This window comes from Perca fluviatilis, chromosome 4 (assembly GCF_010015445.1).
Source record: "Perca fluviatilis chromosome 4, GENO_Pfluv_1.0, whole genome shotgun sequence".
Taxonomy (NCBI): domain Eukaryota; kingdom Metazoa; phylum Chordata; class Actinopteri; order Perciformes; family Percidae; genus Perca; species Perca fluviatilis.
Genome location: NC_053115.1, coordinates 18,887,465 through 18,904,314, shown reverse-complemented (window position 1 = coordinate 18,904,314; position 16,850 = coordinate 18,887,465). Strand labels below are relative to the sequence as shown.

General features: G+C 38.8%; 1 protein-coding gene across 4 annotated transcripts in view; it reads left to right on the top strand.

Moving 5' to 3' along the window:
- The window catches only part of ca16b (carbonic anhydrase XVI b), a 113,901-nt gene that overhangs the window by 46,325 nt on the left and 50,726 nt on the right, over nt 1-16,850 (top strand). For all 4 annotated transcript variants that reach the window (XM_039797294.1, XM_039797295.1, XM_039797296.1 and 1 more), the window contains exon 3: nt 9,079-9,258. In XM_039797294.1, the coding sequence (XP_039653228.1) occupies nt 9,079-9,258 (180 nt within the window). The remainder of the gene's footprint in view (nt 1-9,078; nt 9,259-16,850) is intronic.

Below are 16,850 nucleotides of genomic sequence, written 5' to 3'. Positions count from 1 at the left end.
TCATATCTAAGTGAAGTACCACTTCGGTCCACCCAAGGAAGCATTGTGAGGCCCGGAAATCTAACTCATCATTTAAACTGAAAGGACAGAATCAGTTAACAAAACTCCTGCCTTATCATATCCAAAAGCTAAACTGACTCATATAAAAAGCTATTTGAACTTATGTAACAGGGTGACCTGCAGCATTAGCAAAAGGGAGTGCAACTTGAGATAGCAGAGGATTATTGATGATCCATTGAATCTGATAATTCATTAGATTTTTGTCTGCTTTTTTATGTCACTTTGGCTTAAGCATTACACTTCGGTGAAAGTAGTAACTCATCTGAACCTCCTGCCAGCTATATCCAAGAACCGCTAGACCTTTAATCACCTGTCACAAAGCAGTTGGGAATTGTTGTATTAGTGTCTATACAATAAAGGAACACAAATAGATTATTTTTCGTGTGCCTACTCTGCTTCTTTGTTCACAACAGAACTGACAAGGTCAAATAAATGCACCTTTTAATTTGGTGAAGTATAACTGAAGACTCACTCATGTATCACCCTCTGTAGGGCTGAACGATTTTTGAAAATAATCTAATTGCGATTTTTTCCCCAAATATTGCGATTGCGATTCGATATTCGATTATTTTTTTAAGCTCTTTGTCTTTTGTATTATTCAACAAAGACAAACAATAAATCATTGTATAGTATGAACAACACACAATTACACACTAGACAGTTAAATAAGTAAAAACACATACATATATATATATACACACACACACACATATATACATACACACACACACACATTTTTTTTTACAGTGCACAGAGAGGAGCTGCCTCCAGCCCCTCCCCCTCGTGAAGTTGCGTGCCGACACCGTCAACACTGCACTTGCTCAGAGAGGCTATCGTTACGTTAGTTGCTGTGGTCTTGCCGTGGGATTAACTGTACTAATAAAACCGTTGAAACACCGCGGCCACGCTGCTGTGAAAGCTCCCCAAACCGTCATTTATCAGTCTGATTGTTACCCCTCTCAGTGGCAGCTCCTCCACCCATATCTTTATATCTTTATAACGGAGCTAACCGCTAACCGGAGCTAACCGCTAATCAGAGCTAGCTCGTTGCCAACCGAGCCTTCAGTTCTGCGTGCCTGTATCCATTAACTGCATGTATGGACTCGAGCCCAAACAAAACCCTTCATTTTATTAAAATGGCTGTAAAAGTTTTAAACTTCAACTCAGAATTGTTTGAATGACAGAGATCAGCTCAAGGTACAGTGTAGCGTTAGCATGCTAAGTTGATGCTTTCTCTGCGTAGTGCAGACTGATTTGCTCTTGCGAGTCATCAAATCGAGACCAAATCGCAGCCTTTGCGATTAGGAAATCGCGTTTTAACATATCGCGATATTATCGCAAATGCAATTAATCGTTCAGCCCTAACCCTCTGTGTCCCCCACAGTGACCCCAGACGCCTTTTGTCATTCTTGCAAACTGCACTGATACATTAAGCATCTGTTCCTTCAGATCTCCTCTGAGAAGTGGATTTTAGACAATGTTGAGATAAAGCTTTCAAAAGCACCGAAGCAGACTGCAATTATTTTCACATTTCATAATACATGGGTAAAAAGTATTAAGTGTTCTTCATCGCATATTACCTCACTTGTCTTTGAAGCTTACTAACGCCCACTGAGGGTAATATGGGTTTTTACCTTCAAGGTTCAATGACCATTTTTTCGTCTTATGCAGTCCTCTCAGTCAAAGAAGTCCTTTTTGAAAGTAGATTTCCCTATAAATACAAAATCGCACACAAAGATATAAGCTAATTGTTGCAATTGATAATTCATAAAGATTTTTTTCATTTACCTGAAAGTTTCCATTGCTTCACACTGCTCCACACTCGGTAAGACCTTTTATACTGTAGGTATGGTGAAATTTCTCAAACAGTTTTTATCAATAAAAATGTTCACTTGTTGAATGGTACAGTCCTTGGTTGAACTGTTGTTTAGTCACATATTTCACTCTGGTGTAACAGTTTGTAGTTTTGGCAGCATGACCTTATTTAGACTTGGGAACAGTCGGTCACCAAAATTGGCTGCCCCAATTTTGCCAGGATGATTTTCCTCACTTTGATTGTAGTTGCATGCTGTCTCTTATTGTTGTGCATCTTAAAATGAAACCCAGAATCCCACATAGCACCGAAAACAAAAGTGTTAGATTGAGTCCCACTCTAGGTATTAGTGAATCCAAGAAACTATGATCTAGTGACTAAATTTGTAAACCATATCCATCCCTGGCTGCTTGTTATACCTGATGCTGCTTGTTATACCTGGTGCAGTTGGAGTCTCTATCTTCATTGTTAAACGCTCACAATCGGCATCGTTCAATAGACTGAGTCTGCTTCCTTCTCACTGTCAATTCAGCTGAGCTCTTTCCCTTTCCCTCGTCACAACCCAGCCATTAGGTCACAGAGCTGCCAGGAAGCATGTGAAGAGATCTGTGGGACACAGACAGTGGAACAAAGTGATGCTGGAGGGAGAGAGAAAGTCTGTTGGTGTGTTTTGTGCAAAGGAGCTCTGGTATTGTAGTTTATAGTAGGGCTGGGCGATATGGAGAAAAAAGAACAAAGGTGTGTGGTGCCATGAGCATAACTATACTGAGGAAGACAATTTACGTGTGTCTGTTAGGCCATCAGTCCACTAATTTGGTCCAGACTGAAATATCTCGTTGTCAGTCTGTCAAAATGGAGATTAAATACAAATACAAAACAAATTATGTATTTAAATGAATATTTTGCAGTACAAAATCTTCCATGTGTGCAAAACATACTGTTGATATAGAGGGTTCTCATCTTGACAAAATTGATTTTAGACAAAAAAAAAAAAATGTCCTTGTTTGTGGTTGCCTTTTTTTTTTTAAAAGGAAAACCATGGTTTATTGCTGCACAACATAGGTTTGGTTTTCATACCATTGGTCATCAGTTATGACAACATAGTTACCAAAGTATTTGTCACTAAAATTGGGTCCAACAGGGCAACAAATGCAGGGAGTCAGATGATCATAGAGATTGTAAACAAGCCATTAGTTTGACCAGATCAGCTACCATTTAACTTGGAGGTAAAACCAAACTTGAGCACACCAGTGATCTCGCTAATAATCTCTCAAGAGTGCAAACAACTACATACGAAATGTCAAAGTTGTACCAGGAATTTGGGCTGTAAGGTGTTTCTTAGATGTTTACAACAGACAGTTTGGGTAACCATTTTACCGGTCGCCTTTGTTTTCTCTTCCAAATACATTTGACTAGCCCAAGGGTTTATTTTTAACCTGTGTGATAATCTGACCACTCCTACTTGTTGCCCCATCAGACCTGTAGTCTATTATTTCCTGTAGTCTATGATTTTAAATGTCTGAGACCATCCTACAGGGAGTGTTGCTGGTTGATAAGAAAGAAATATCTGCCATTAGCTGGTTATTAATTGACTGATTACAGAAGTTAGTGGACTCTCTGGCCCGCGCCCACATTGTACAAGCCCTCAGCTCATCAGTTGTCTAACCTGAACATTTGATACTCCCCAGTGCTACAATGGCTCTGTCTCCACCATCTGGAGTGTTATCAGCATATGGAAACTAACAGCAGGAATGTTGTTCAAAATGTTATCCTGCATTCGCTTAAGGGATTCTACGGCATACACAAAGGCTTCGATCTCGTTCACCACTGCTCCAAGTGCGACAACTATTGTGACCCCTCTCAGTGCTGTCGATACTGTGCCTTATATCTGCTGGCTGTGTTGTGTTGTCAGTGCCACTCATACATATGGACTGATCAGTGTAGATTTTTGCAAATGCTAGTGTGCCAGTTCTGGGAGGTCTGCCAGGCGGCATGCAGCAAGCTGAGCTTTCTCTCAGAGGGACAAAACGGAAATGACAAGGCAATTGCCATTCTGTCAGCATTGCCATGGTAGCACAGGCATGGCTGTTTATCCCGAGGTTAATGGGATGACGCCTGGAGCTGAAAGTGCCAGATTGAGAGAAACATGTGCCTGTTTTACTTAAAACAAGAGTGGTGTCACATCAGACAGAACAGAAGTGAGCCCAGATAAAGGTTGGATTAACAACCGTATGGACTTTATAAACATCACTCATCTTACTCCTAGCATAAATCATAAATTACTAAATGGAGGCATTATTGAATTTCTCTTAAAATTGATGAGGCCTAGATGCTGTAGACACGTGCTGCCATTATAGGATCTGCCTTATAGGGTGTAGAAAATTACTTAAACTCAGAAAAGCATGCAGTCTGTGATAACTATGCGTTTTGTAAAGGCAGGGGGTAAATGTAGGCTTATGGTCAGTTTAGCATCAAACCTGCTAGACTCCTTGTTGGTGAGGTTATTTTCGTATGTTTTGTACTGATGTGTTTAACAGATATGGCTGTATGCCTGTGCTACTGCCACAGATGTTGAATTTCTTTGAGGTAATACGATGCTTAGAATATTGATACATACAGTAAACAATCTATACACACTGAAAATGCAGCATTGTGTAAATCCCCAAAGTACCCCAGACAACACAAATGAGGCACATTTCAATGATCTCTTGCAATTAGAAGTTGTCACTGCTTACTGTAAGCAGCTGACCAGATAAAACTGTCTATGCTGTTTATATAGGTACTGATGTCAATCAGAATCCTATCATTTGTCCATGAGTGTAGAGCCTGGTCTGCAAATAAACATCTGATTCCTATCATGAAACAAGTCACATTTACGTCAAAAAAATAAAGAACACAAACCCCAAATAAAAGCAAAACTATATAATGCAAACCACCCTAGGAACACGACAAGATAAACTCAAGAATAATCACACCTTGCTTTCACAGTCTCAACAAATATAGAACATTACAAAGCTTCACACACATGTAGGATTTGGTGAAGGGCTATTGTGGTGATTCAGATTCACTAGTTTCCCTTTTGCAACAATGGTTATAGACCCATTCTGCTAAATATTGTTATAGTCCCAGAAGGTGAGCTGTAACATCAGTGTAACTTGCTCATCTTTGTCCATCATAAGTATATAAAACGATCAGCATACCGCATGAATTACCTGATAGCACCTATAAAGATTTTCATTAGAATTTAGTGTGTTGTGCAACCCGCTGTGTGTGAGCCGTTTTCCCAGAGAGCCCATGTGCTGAATGTAGTTGCAAATGTGGCGTGTAATGTGTTAGATAAATCAATCTAGAATATTTTTAAACATGTACTTACTTTTAATTTGTCCACCTCAGCCATATACTGTAGAGGCAGAGCTACAGTGGGAAAGGCTTAACCACTAGGATTGTAGTCATTCTGATGGATGGCAATGAGACAGATTAATCGACTGCTGTGCAACCCTCACTTATCTGATTTTAGCGCTGCTCCTCCCTTTCTTTTGTTGAAAGGCAGAATTATCTCTCGCAGTAAATGGGTTTTAATGTGTGTTTTAATGGTAAAATAAGCAAAACATTACACTTTTCTCTAGTTATACTTTGAGTCAAAGTGGCCTTTACTCACACCATGTTTTTCTGATGTGATAAACTATTGACATGTTAGTTTGTTTAATGAGATTTATTTATATCGTAGCTTCATGTTTTCATATGCCATCCAACAATTAAATTAGGGCTGTTTCTTTTGTAACTTCCTGTCATAGTCTGAGTCAACATCGAATCTGTCTCCACACAGCTGATCAAGGGAATTTGTTTTTATTGTGAGATATGTCAGTCGAGGTTATATATATCTCAGTAACATCTCAAAAGGTTTTTGTAGTTTGCTAGAATTCACTTAAAGGAGACCTATTATATACTGTTCATCTGTGCTCTGCTGTCGCTGTCTCTGTACAGTCCGTTGCAGCCGGAGAATGACTGCAACAGAGTATATAGCAGGACTTTTTACCATAACAAAATCACAGATTAAGGCTTCTAAACCACAAACTACACAACCGGACATGTTCTAGTAGGAATGTTATCAGAATTTGGGAGAAATTAACAAAATCAGCAGCCAAGATTACAGGTTTCCCTGATGTTAGCATGTAGCTACATGAAAAGCACATTTGAGTGATGACAATTTGCTCCAAATGATTGCTTACTGCATTTTATTTAATTATACAGTCGTTTACAATGATAGTATTGTACTGTAATGTATTTCTGATCATTTGTTGAAAAAAAAAATCATATTATGCAAAAAAAAAAACACTAACACTGTAATTTACATCAGCAGTTAAACTGATTAAATCCTGCGTTATTTGGTGATTGATTGCTATTTATAGGGCCAAAATGCAGTGGTAGAATGTAACAAAGTACAAATTCGTCGTAACTGTACTTAAGTACATTTTTCACGTATCTGTACTTTACTTAAGTAGACTCAATAGTGCATAGCCTACTTTTGACTTTTACTTTGTTACATTTTGCAGCAATTATCTATACTTTCTCCACTACATTTCTACAATGTTCCGTTACATTTTCTGATCAGTTTCCCCCCTGCCCCCCTGCCTGTTTGTCTCACCAGTAAAGTTTGGTTGCTGTAGATACTGTATATATGGGGCACCGCTGATCCAAGCCGGCTCCGGTGCTCCAGAGCCCGGGCGCAGCGCCGCTGACCCTCGGTAATACAGCCCCCGGTAAAAGTGAAAATGAAAACGTTTGTTTTTATTATTCCCATTTTTAAATCATAGTTGCCATCTATTTCTCTCCACAGCGTCGTTTACTCCTCCGCCAGGCTGCGTAAGATGCGTTCATATCTTAGGCTATTTATTTGGCTGGACCTCTTCACATCTCCCCATTTGCGCTGCTTCACACACTTTATTTGCTTACTTGCATGGTTAAAGAAAATAAAATACATCCATGAATAAAACCAACCGCATTCCGATTCTAACACATTTCCGTTTTATGCTGGTTAGGATAGGAACTTTTTTTAAAAGCCAGGCCTTGTTTGTGGTAGCGGACACCTTCTACTTTTACTAAAGTAAATATGTCTCTGGTTATTTGTACTTTTTTATTTAAGTACTGAGATTCAGTACTTCCTCCACCGCGGCTCCGACAATCTCTGAAAATCTGTCTCCCAGGAGGTGCACAGGAAGTGTCATGTCCTTCTGTGGGGGGCGTTTTCTTATGCTAATTAGGAACAACTGGCATGCGCTTTCAGTTACGAAGACGTGGGATTCATCAATCCTAAGAACACAGATGCAAACAAATCTTCTGTTTAAGAACACGTCATGAATCCGACGTAGACTTTTCTTAGGAACCTTCTTAAGAACATATTTAAGAGAAAACTTAGGAAGATATTGGTGAATGAGGCCCAGTGTTCTTCAGACAGCTCTGCCAAAGAGAATATATATATTTTCTGCAGCTCAAATGGGATGGAAGTAAGTAATAAACCGATTGCACAAATGCCTCAAGTGTGTACTACTTTACTGTATGCTAACCCTACACAGTCTAAGCTCCAATGTTTGACCTAGAAACATTCAGATACATACACTGAAGATTGTGTAAAAACTGTGTGGGTATACAAGTAAACTAAGCGGCATCATTGATTAATAAATATTACAGCCCGACAGATACTGGATTTTTGAGACCGATATGATATTTGGGAGTTTACAAAATCCGATACATAGGCCGAAAGTAATGTTATTATTTTTTTATACAAGCACATAACGTAAAGGCTTAACAGAAGACTTTGTACACATAACACTTTTGTTTGAATAAGGTAAACATTTGCTCCATTTTATATGAATCCCCATTGTATATTTATGATTGGCACACAGCTTTCTCTCACCTTATGATAATTGTATTGCATTCATAATGGGCTCTGCTCCAGGGTTAGTTAAATATTGGGAGTTGCACTGGTAACTTTAAAGCCATGACCGACAAATTGAATCCTGCTTCTTAATGGAGTAATTAGTTAGAAATGCAGCCATTCCAACATTTATGATGTCTAGACCCACCCCCCCCCCCCCCAGCCCATAATCTTGCAGGTGGTGTTTAAAAGACAATAGGTCTTAATTGAATTGGTCACTGGGCAAATCTGAGACATTTCCAAGGGCTTAACATCATTTAGTGCACTTTTTTCCTACCTTAGTGACCTATTCATTGTAGAGATGAATGAAATAATTCCAGTTTGTGTCTGCGCTCCCCATGATGCATGTTTATGGTTGTTTAATGACTGACGTGGTAAAATATTGGATATTTCGAAAATAATCCTGAATGACGCTGTCTTTTCGAGGGACTCTCCAACAGAGTCTCTGGCTGCAAGGTGTTTATACATTACAAGACATGAAGCCACCCTTGATCCAGGGTGTTTTAGTAAAGAGCAGTTCTCATATCTTTTTTATGAGCCAGTAGCAAAGTTGCCCCATATCTGTAGGGAATGGGATCATGAATATTGTGTTAACCCAGAAAAGTTCAAATCCATGCATGCTTCCTTGTTCCCCTGATCCCTCAGCTTTTGTTGTTGCATTGGCCCATTGTACCCGAGAAGAGATCAAGGGGACCCCTGTCGGTTGTGGATTATTCCTTTGTAGAAGCGCCACTGTAGGGGATAGAGGATTAAAAGAGCAGACAGTGGATGGGGATTCTACCGGAAGTTCGTTTGCAGCACACTGCACATTAATTGTTAAAGTGAAGTATTTTCTATTGAACAACCCTTTAGGTATCAGGTTTTTTGTTTTTAAACCTATCTGAGGCACAGACCCACATTAACTCAGCAACCATTCTAGGCTCAAGTTTCAGTGTGTGTAGAACTGTAGAATCTGCCTCATTTGGATATCATGTATGGACAATTAACGCTAGAATTGCCTGTAGCCAGATGATGAATTTTCATTGTGTTTACATGTTTTCCCAGCTGTTGGAGGAGTTTAGAGAGCACAGCAGCTGAATGAATATGCAAGAATCATTGTCCTCTTTCTCTCAATTTCTGTTAATGGCATATTGAAACCTGACTGCTCCTGTAGCAGTAATATTGTCCCATTATTTCTAATTGGTGTTAGTTATAGCAAGAATCCGTAGACAAATTGGATTCTGTGGTAGTCTACATTTTTCATAAGCTCTTGTTTCTTCTATTTCTGCAGGAAGCCATGGACCTCGAAGCTGGGCAGCCTCATACCCAGAATGTGCTGCGAACAACCAATCACCTGTAGACATTGCAGATGAACAAGCTTTGGTTTCGGAGGAGTACCAGGAGCTGGTGCTCGACAAGTTCAACGCTGAATCCTCCAACCAGACCACCATGAAAAACACTGGAAAGACAGGTCAGGATCACAGAATTAGTTTGGACTAGTTTTGTCCCTAAATTCCGTACTGTACTTTATTGTCTTTTGTCATAAACTTAAAGCTTGTAATGATACCAGGACAAGTGTAGAGTTGAGGAAAATGATGGCGATATACAAAAAAAAAGATACTGTAGAGTGAGCAGGTCATTATTGCAAATCAAACCCTGACAGGGTGATGAAGGACACGGGGTCTTAAATCAGTCTGAAGGGGTTTCATTCGCAACAATGAGCCGCTCGCTATACATTATCCCGCTTATGACACGGCTACTAATTATAAATTTCAAAATGATTGAATTGATTTAAAAATTATCCTCCAGAGTCTATGATCAGAAGTGCGTCCATAGCAGCGGCCTGTTATTTATAGCAGCACACATCGTAGAATGCCATAATTGACCAATCAGAATCAAATATTCATGTATTCATATATTCAACAAAGCCATGTAATTATGTTGGATACAAATTTGTCACTTGACAGAGATTGTGCCATATCATTTAACTTCAGGTGGCTATCCCTTTTAAACCTTTTACTTCTGGTTGTATTAGACCCTTGCAAGCCGTGTTGTTAAATAACTCAGCAGGAAAGCCTTATGGCAATATGGATTTATATAGATTTTGTCATAACTGTTACTTACTTTTCTGAGATTCTGTGTGGTCATTTTAACACCTTTTTAAATGTAATTTCTAGGTAGTTTGCCATTCCACAATATATACTGTGTGTGTGTGTGTGTGTGTGTGTGTGTTGTGTGTGTGTGTGTGTGTGTGTGTGTGTGTGTGTGTGTGTATATATATATATATATATATATATATATATATATATATATATATATATATATATATGTGTGTATATATATATATATATATATATACAGACAGTCTTGAAGGAGTTCCCAGAGAACCATAATATAATATGAATTCTAACAGTTGTCCAATAGGGCTGTCGGCTGTGTATCAACCTGACTTCTGCACAACACAACTGATGGTCCCAACCCCATTAATAAGGGAAAAACTTCCACTAATTAACCCTGACAAGGCACACCTGTGAAGTAGTGTGTGTGTATATATATATATATATATATATATATATATATATATATAATTTTGTGTGTACGTATAGGTGTGTGTACATGCATATACACTACCGGTCAAAAGTTTGGTGTCACTTACAAATTTCCATTACAGACAGAATACCAGCTGAGATCAGTTGCATTGTTTTTTTAATCAGGGCAGCAGTTTTCAGATCACATTATGTGCTTACATAATTGCAAAAGGGTTCTCCAATGTGTTCTCAGTTAGTCTTTTAAAGTGATATCAGATTAGTAAACAGAATGTGCCTTTGGAACATTGAATGAATGGTTGCTGATAATGGGCAATGTAGATATTGCATTAAAGATCAGCAACTGCTTTCTGCAACAGTCGAGAACCCTTTTGCAGTTATGTAAGCATAAAAAGTAATCTGAAAACTGCTGCCCTGATTAAAGAAACAATTCAACTGATCTCAGCTGGTATTCTGTCTGTAATGGAGTGGAATGGAAATTTCTAAGTGACCCCAAACTTTTGACTGATATGTGTGTATGTGTGTGTATATATAAATAAATAAATAAATAGTGACAGGACATAATCCATATCACTTACCCTCTTGACAGATTTTAAATCCAAGCCCCAATGTTTTAGTGAAGTACCTAACAATCACACATAATAATTTGTCTTTCATGATTCCTTCATCTCTTCCTATCCTCTTTGTATCAACCGGCATGCCTTGTTTTCAGATATATTTTGAAGCTTACTTGATTTACTGCTGCTTTAAACCATTGCCATTATTATTTTTTTCGATCAGCTAATCCGTGGACCATTGGTGTGAAAACCATGACCTTAATTGATCTCCTTTGCTTCTGGCACTGTTTCTCTCAGAGAGTAGTTTCATCTTTTGCGTTTGATCATAATGAGAGTCGTTAGCCTCCATGACAACCAAGACCGCTGGGACAGCCGAGCAATGCTGCGGGCTGCTTATTTACAGTGATGGAAATAACATAGTTGGCTGTAATTTTGGGCACAAACAGTACAGAAGGAATTTTAGATGGCTTAGCACTATGAAAATCAGGAAACTGGAACAATGCTGCCACAAAATATTATTATACATACACTATTTAGAAGAGGACAACTTAATATTAAGTAAATTCACCTCGCACTATTTGAAATTGAAAATGAGTTTGCCCTAAATGAGGAACCTTTTTTGTTTTGCTTATTAAACTACAGTTTGCTATTACTACTGCCTTTTTGGAATTACCATGATATAACATGACAGGTAGACTTTATTGCTCATTGAAACATTAGGCTACATTTTCTCATGAATGATAAATTAAATATTACATTACCAAGATGAAATGCACAAATATTTTTAACATTATTTAACTGGATGGATGGATGGCTACCAAAGCCTTAAAATCTAAGTTGAGAATAAAGTCAAAAGCAGTGGATAAACTTTCCTCAACATTGATTTTTAGAGCTGCATTTGATTGTCCTCATCACTTGAAATGTGGATGAATGTTTTAATGGACTGCTACTCCTTTGGTGTTAGTTATTGTTCCTCGCAGATATTTGTCCTTCATATTTAAAAAAAAAAACGTTTCAGAGTTTTGAATGTGAAGCGTCGCAGTCTTAAGTGAATATTTGGCCTTCGGAGGCGTATTGTTTGCCTCTATACGTTGTGTTTGGCAAGTCCACTTTTTTTTTTTTTTTCATGCGTCCTCCTTGACAGTCTTTTGTTCTTGAATTGTATTGAAGTTATTAAAGATGACGTCAAACATAGCCGAGTGTATTCAAGCTCATTGTGTGGTTTTCACAGCGCCGTGGTCCTCAGGAGCCGAGCAGAAGCCCGTTAGGGACACTTCACTCATCTATTACCTGACTGCTGTCAACTCCGATCATGGCTTCAAGCATTTTGTATCATGAAAGTTTAACCATGCAGTATCTCCTCATCTTATCTGCAATGTTTTCATATATCTCTTTGTCCATTCATATTCTTATGAGACTAGGACTACTTTTGTATGGCTTCCTCTGTCATTTGTTTGCATGTATTGCCACAACAAATTGATGTACAGTACAGTCTGCACCAGGCTCCAATATTCAGTCTTGACCCATATTTCACATTTGTCAAAGCGTATTGTACAAACAACTACATTTTTTTAATTCCATAAATAAGTGCAGGTTTGCAAACAACATTAAGGGCGTCTTGCCCGAAACGTCCGTGTGGCAAGTTTAATTGGATTTCTAATTTGTTAGTCTAGTTTCTAGTTTGGAGTGCTGTCCTAATTACTGTAACTTTTTCTATAACATTATTATTGAAGACACGAGAGCTTTCATTTTTTTAAGCTACATTTTTCGTCAACGATATTGCTTGTTGATATCCCCCGTGGTCAGCGTTCAATGACAGCGGTGCTGTCTCGTCATTATTATCATTAACGAAATTAATACTGCAGCAGAAAGTATTATTTTTGTTATTAGTGTTATAAGTTAGTATGGCCAACATACACAATTTAGTTGCAACCACAGAGTGACTTATAATACACAGTGGAGGTAATTTCTTCCAAATCGGTGTATTAATCAGTGGTAGCCTGTTGCGGACAACATGCTTGAGAGCCGAGACGCCCTGAGCTCCGTGGGTGCTTAGTTTTTTGTTTTTCTACCTTTATTGTGCATTTGCTTACTTTTATTTACAGTTATGTTATTAACATTGAATGTGTCACGTTCAGTCCTAGTTCATTTACACAAAAGTATATCAAACGATAGAACACAGTGGCCTCCATGTGTACTTCTGTGCTGCATGTGATGTCTTTTCATCTTTTCCGCGTGCGGGTCAGACATTCAGACGGGCAGAGACTCCTGCCTTTTCTAGATACATTTTCCCTGATAATCGTTACGGCTGTACACACATTGGCACACATGGCTGTCTCCCACAGTGTCTGTTTTTTTATGCTGCCACCTCGGGGTGCTGAAGTCCAAATGTTCAAACCCTGCACAAAGGGGCTTTAACATCCTTCATACTATTTAAAAGTCAATGTTGTAATTAAGAACGGAGTGAATTGATCTTAAAAGTTCATCGAGATTGATTTCACAATGTTCCCTTGTGCCTTGACCCGCTTTGAGATCGAGCTGATGTGCTGCCATTCAAGCAACGTTCCTCAACAAAACATTTCTCAGTAAAATTTCAAACAATTCTCAACCAAATTCATGAGGAATCGTAAGGCCCCAGAGACATCTGCATTGATCAAGGATTTACTTTCACACACACACACACTCCCTTTCTCTCGCTGGCTGTGATTCAAGGTCTTTTTGGCTTAGCTTCTAATTCCTGCTCTGCTGTTGGAGGGTTCAAACACACCCAGGGCCGCATTTCTAATGAAACTCTCAGGACCAGAGCCAGCATCCCCTTTCCTTCAATTTCCTTGTGTAGCAGACAGGATTACACTACTTCAACAACAGCAGAAACATGGATTTATTACCATCCTTGTAAATACGTATGTGTTTGCACACAATTATGATCACGTGATGGGTAGTTCTTTCCTATGCAGACCGATTTTTACTTTGACCCGATGAAATCTCCTCCATCTAAAAGACCTTTTCCTTCATACTGTTGCCCATCAGCTTAAGCCACACTGGCACATTAATACTGCTGGCAGATTCTTTCTTGCCTCACGACAGGGGCTCAGCTCATCCCTCGTCACACAAGGTTCTCCTCTCTTCATCTCCTTCGCTTCCTTTTCTCTGGATCTCACACTCGCCACAACTCTTCCTGCTAGTAATCACCACGTGGTGATCTGTTTCACTTACCTTTGATTCCATCCATTCCCTCTGCACATCTTATTCAACATGTCATCTGTGTTTACTAACCGTCTGTGTGTGCTTGTACACATGCTCATCCTCTTGGTTTGCTTTGTGTGATATGATTAAAAGTGGGCTGTCCTTATCCAGAGAGGCTGACTAAATCTCCTTGTAACAGGGGGGGGATCATCCGACAGAGCGCTGGCTCTAATCGGGCTAATGATGTCAAATGTAGACGTGGTAAAGGGTTATAGATACATTAACATGTAACCTCAAATAATAATAGGCCTTGTCATTATGGTTTTTTTGATGCCTTGGAAAACTGGAGAAGTAACACAGCTTAAACTCACCCTTACATGACACCGCTGAGTACATTAACAAATGTTGGCTTCCAGGAAAAGTGGACTGAACTTTTAAGGCGGAATCACATTCCTGTTGCCATTTTATTACCTCATAACAGCAGTATGTCTGTGTTTTAACCTCAGGATGAGGATTACATGGACCAATATGAATTGAGATAATGTTATGACCCCCCCCCAAAAAAAAACTCTCAGAAGCCACTGCAGGATTTCAACGGTGATCAAGCTAGTAACAATGATATTTTTTTTCCCCAAAAAATGAAACATTTTGGAGTTACTGGACCGTTTTTGGCAGATGGCAACAACATGCAAAGCTGTGATGTCATCCCTTCCGTGATTATGCTGTTTGATATGGTCAGCTCTCTTTAAGCAAACATCAGTATCTAACAATAGTCATATTTTTTTAGGTAATATGTTTAGTTGTTGTCTTATATCTGCCGAGTTCAATTTTGCAGAAATATTTCTTATGTAGTTAAAATATTTTTATATTGCTTCACTTCCTAAATCTCAGGCATTTAATAGGTAAGACAATAGTGGGTAACATTTTCTTAAAACTCCTAGGAACATAACTACATTGTACGTGAATAACCTAATAGTAATAGAAAAAATTCCACAGAAAAAGCAAAACTCATCTTCTAGGTTTCATGGTGGTTCAATTTAAATTTTAAATCAAAACTGTGACTATACTCAGAGGAAATGCTGACAGAAATGAAATACAATGATAGAGACCTCAGGCTATATAAAGACACAATGAACAATAAAATCCACAAAATTGTGCAAAATAATGTCGTTTTACATTACAGCCTGTTTTGGCCTGTTGATCACAGAGGCCTGAACTTATATACTTATATTTACACTTACATAAAATAACTCAGCAGTGAATTGTAACCAACTCACTGATAATGTTTAATTAAAGGTCCTATGACATGGTGCTTTTTGGATGCTTTTATACTGACCTTAGTGGTCCCCTAATACTGTATCTGAAGTCTCTTTCCTGAAATTCAGCCTTGGTGCAGAATTACAGCCACTAGAGCCAGTCCCACAATGAGCTTTCCTTAGGACGTGCCATTTCTGTGTCTGTAGCTTTAAATGCTATTGAAGAGGAGAGAGGGGGGCAAGGTGGAGGGTGGGGGTGTGGCCTTGACCAACTGCCATGCTTTGCTCGTTTGCAAGCCATGATGTGTCTCTCTTTCTCATGGGTGGGCCAAATTCTCTGGGCGGGCAAAGCAGAGAAAGGGGAGGTAACCTTTCCCGTTATGACGACATAAATTGAAGATTCCAGTTTGGCCCATCTGAGCTTTCATTTTCTCAAAAGCGGAGCAGGATACCCAGGGCTCGGTTTACACCTATCGCCATTTCTAGCCACTGGGGGACCATAGGCAGGCTAGAGGAACTCATATTAATGTTAAAAAACCTCATAAAGTGAAATTTTCATGCCATGGGACCTTTTTAAATGTCACAAAATATGAGTATTTTTGCACATAAACTCTTGCAAAGTCCTATTTCTGTGTGAATTCTGATGAAACCCAGTTACTGTAAATACTATTTCAAAGCATTTATGGGACATTCATTTTATGTTACCATAACTAATTCTACAATAAACACCTATATTACAAGATCTTCTGGACCAAAATGTCAAACCTTCAGCAGTGCAGAAACCATACATCAGAGGACATTTTTTAAAATACTTGCTATTCTACAGCTGAAGCAACGGCATTACAGCCTTGCAGAAAAAGCAGGCGAATGCCATTATGTCTTCCTAGCAAACCATGCAACAAGTTTAAGAGAGAGAGATTTTGCCTGAAGCTGTTCACCACAGCTTCCCACAGTCAACCAATGGGACCTCAAGGCCACTGGAAGAGGCTGTCAGTGGCAACATTGTGAATATGCCCACCACTGACTTTGTATCTATCGATGATGAATCCCCACATAGGGCGTCCCATAGAAACAAACCAGTCAGGCTGTGGGTTGCCAGGTAGCTAAATCTACCGCTTGCTGCTGTTCCGTTCCCCTGAGTCAAGATCATTTGAGATTTTTTTTAGCTCTTTAAATAGCCTCTAATGAAATGATAAAAACACATTCATTGCTCAGCCCCAATTATGTTTTTTTCTATGTAATCATTTCAAAAGAAAACCAAGTCTGTGTTCAAGGCAACTTATTTATCAAGAAAAGTTGAAAAGGATATGTGGAGTTTGCACAGTTCACAAATGCACTACAACAAATCAGAGCTAGTCTACCATCTTTACCAAGTTGTTAGTTCATACTAATAATAAAACTGATTAACAAATGAACTAGTGTCATAAGCAGGTATTCCATTGTGTCATTTTATCATAGCAAACAGGTTTGATATTTTGAGATAACAAAGTGCATCGTCTCAGGATAAGAAGCTTATAG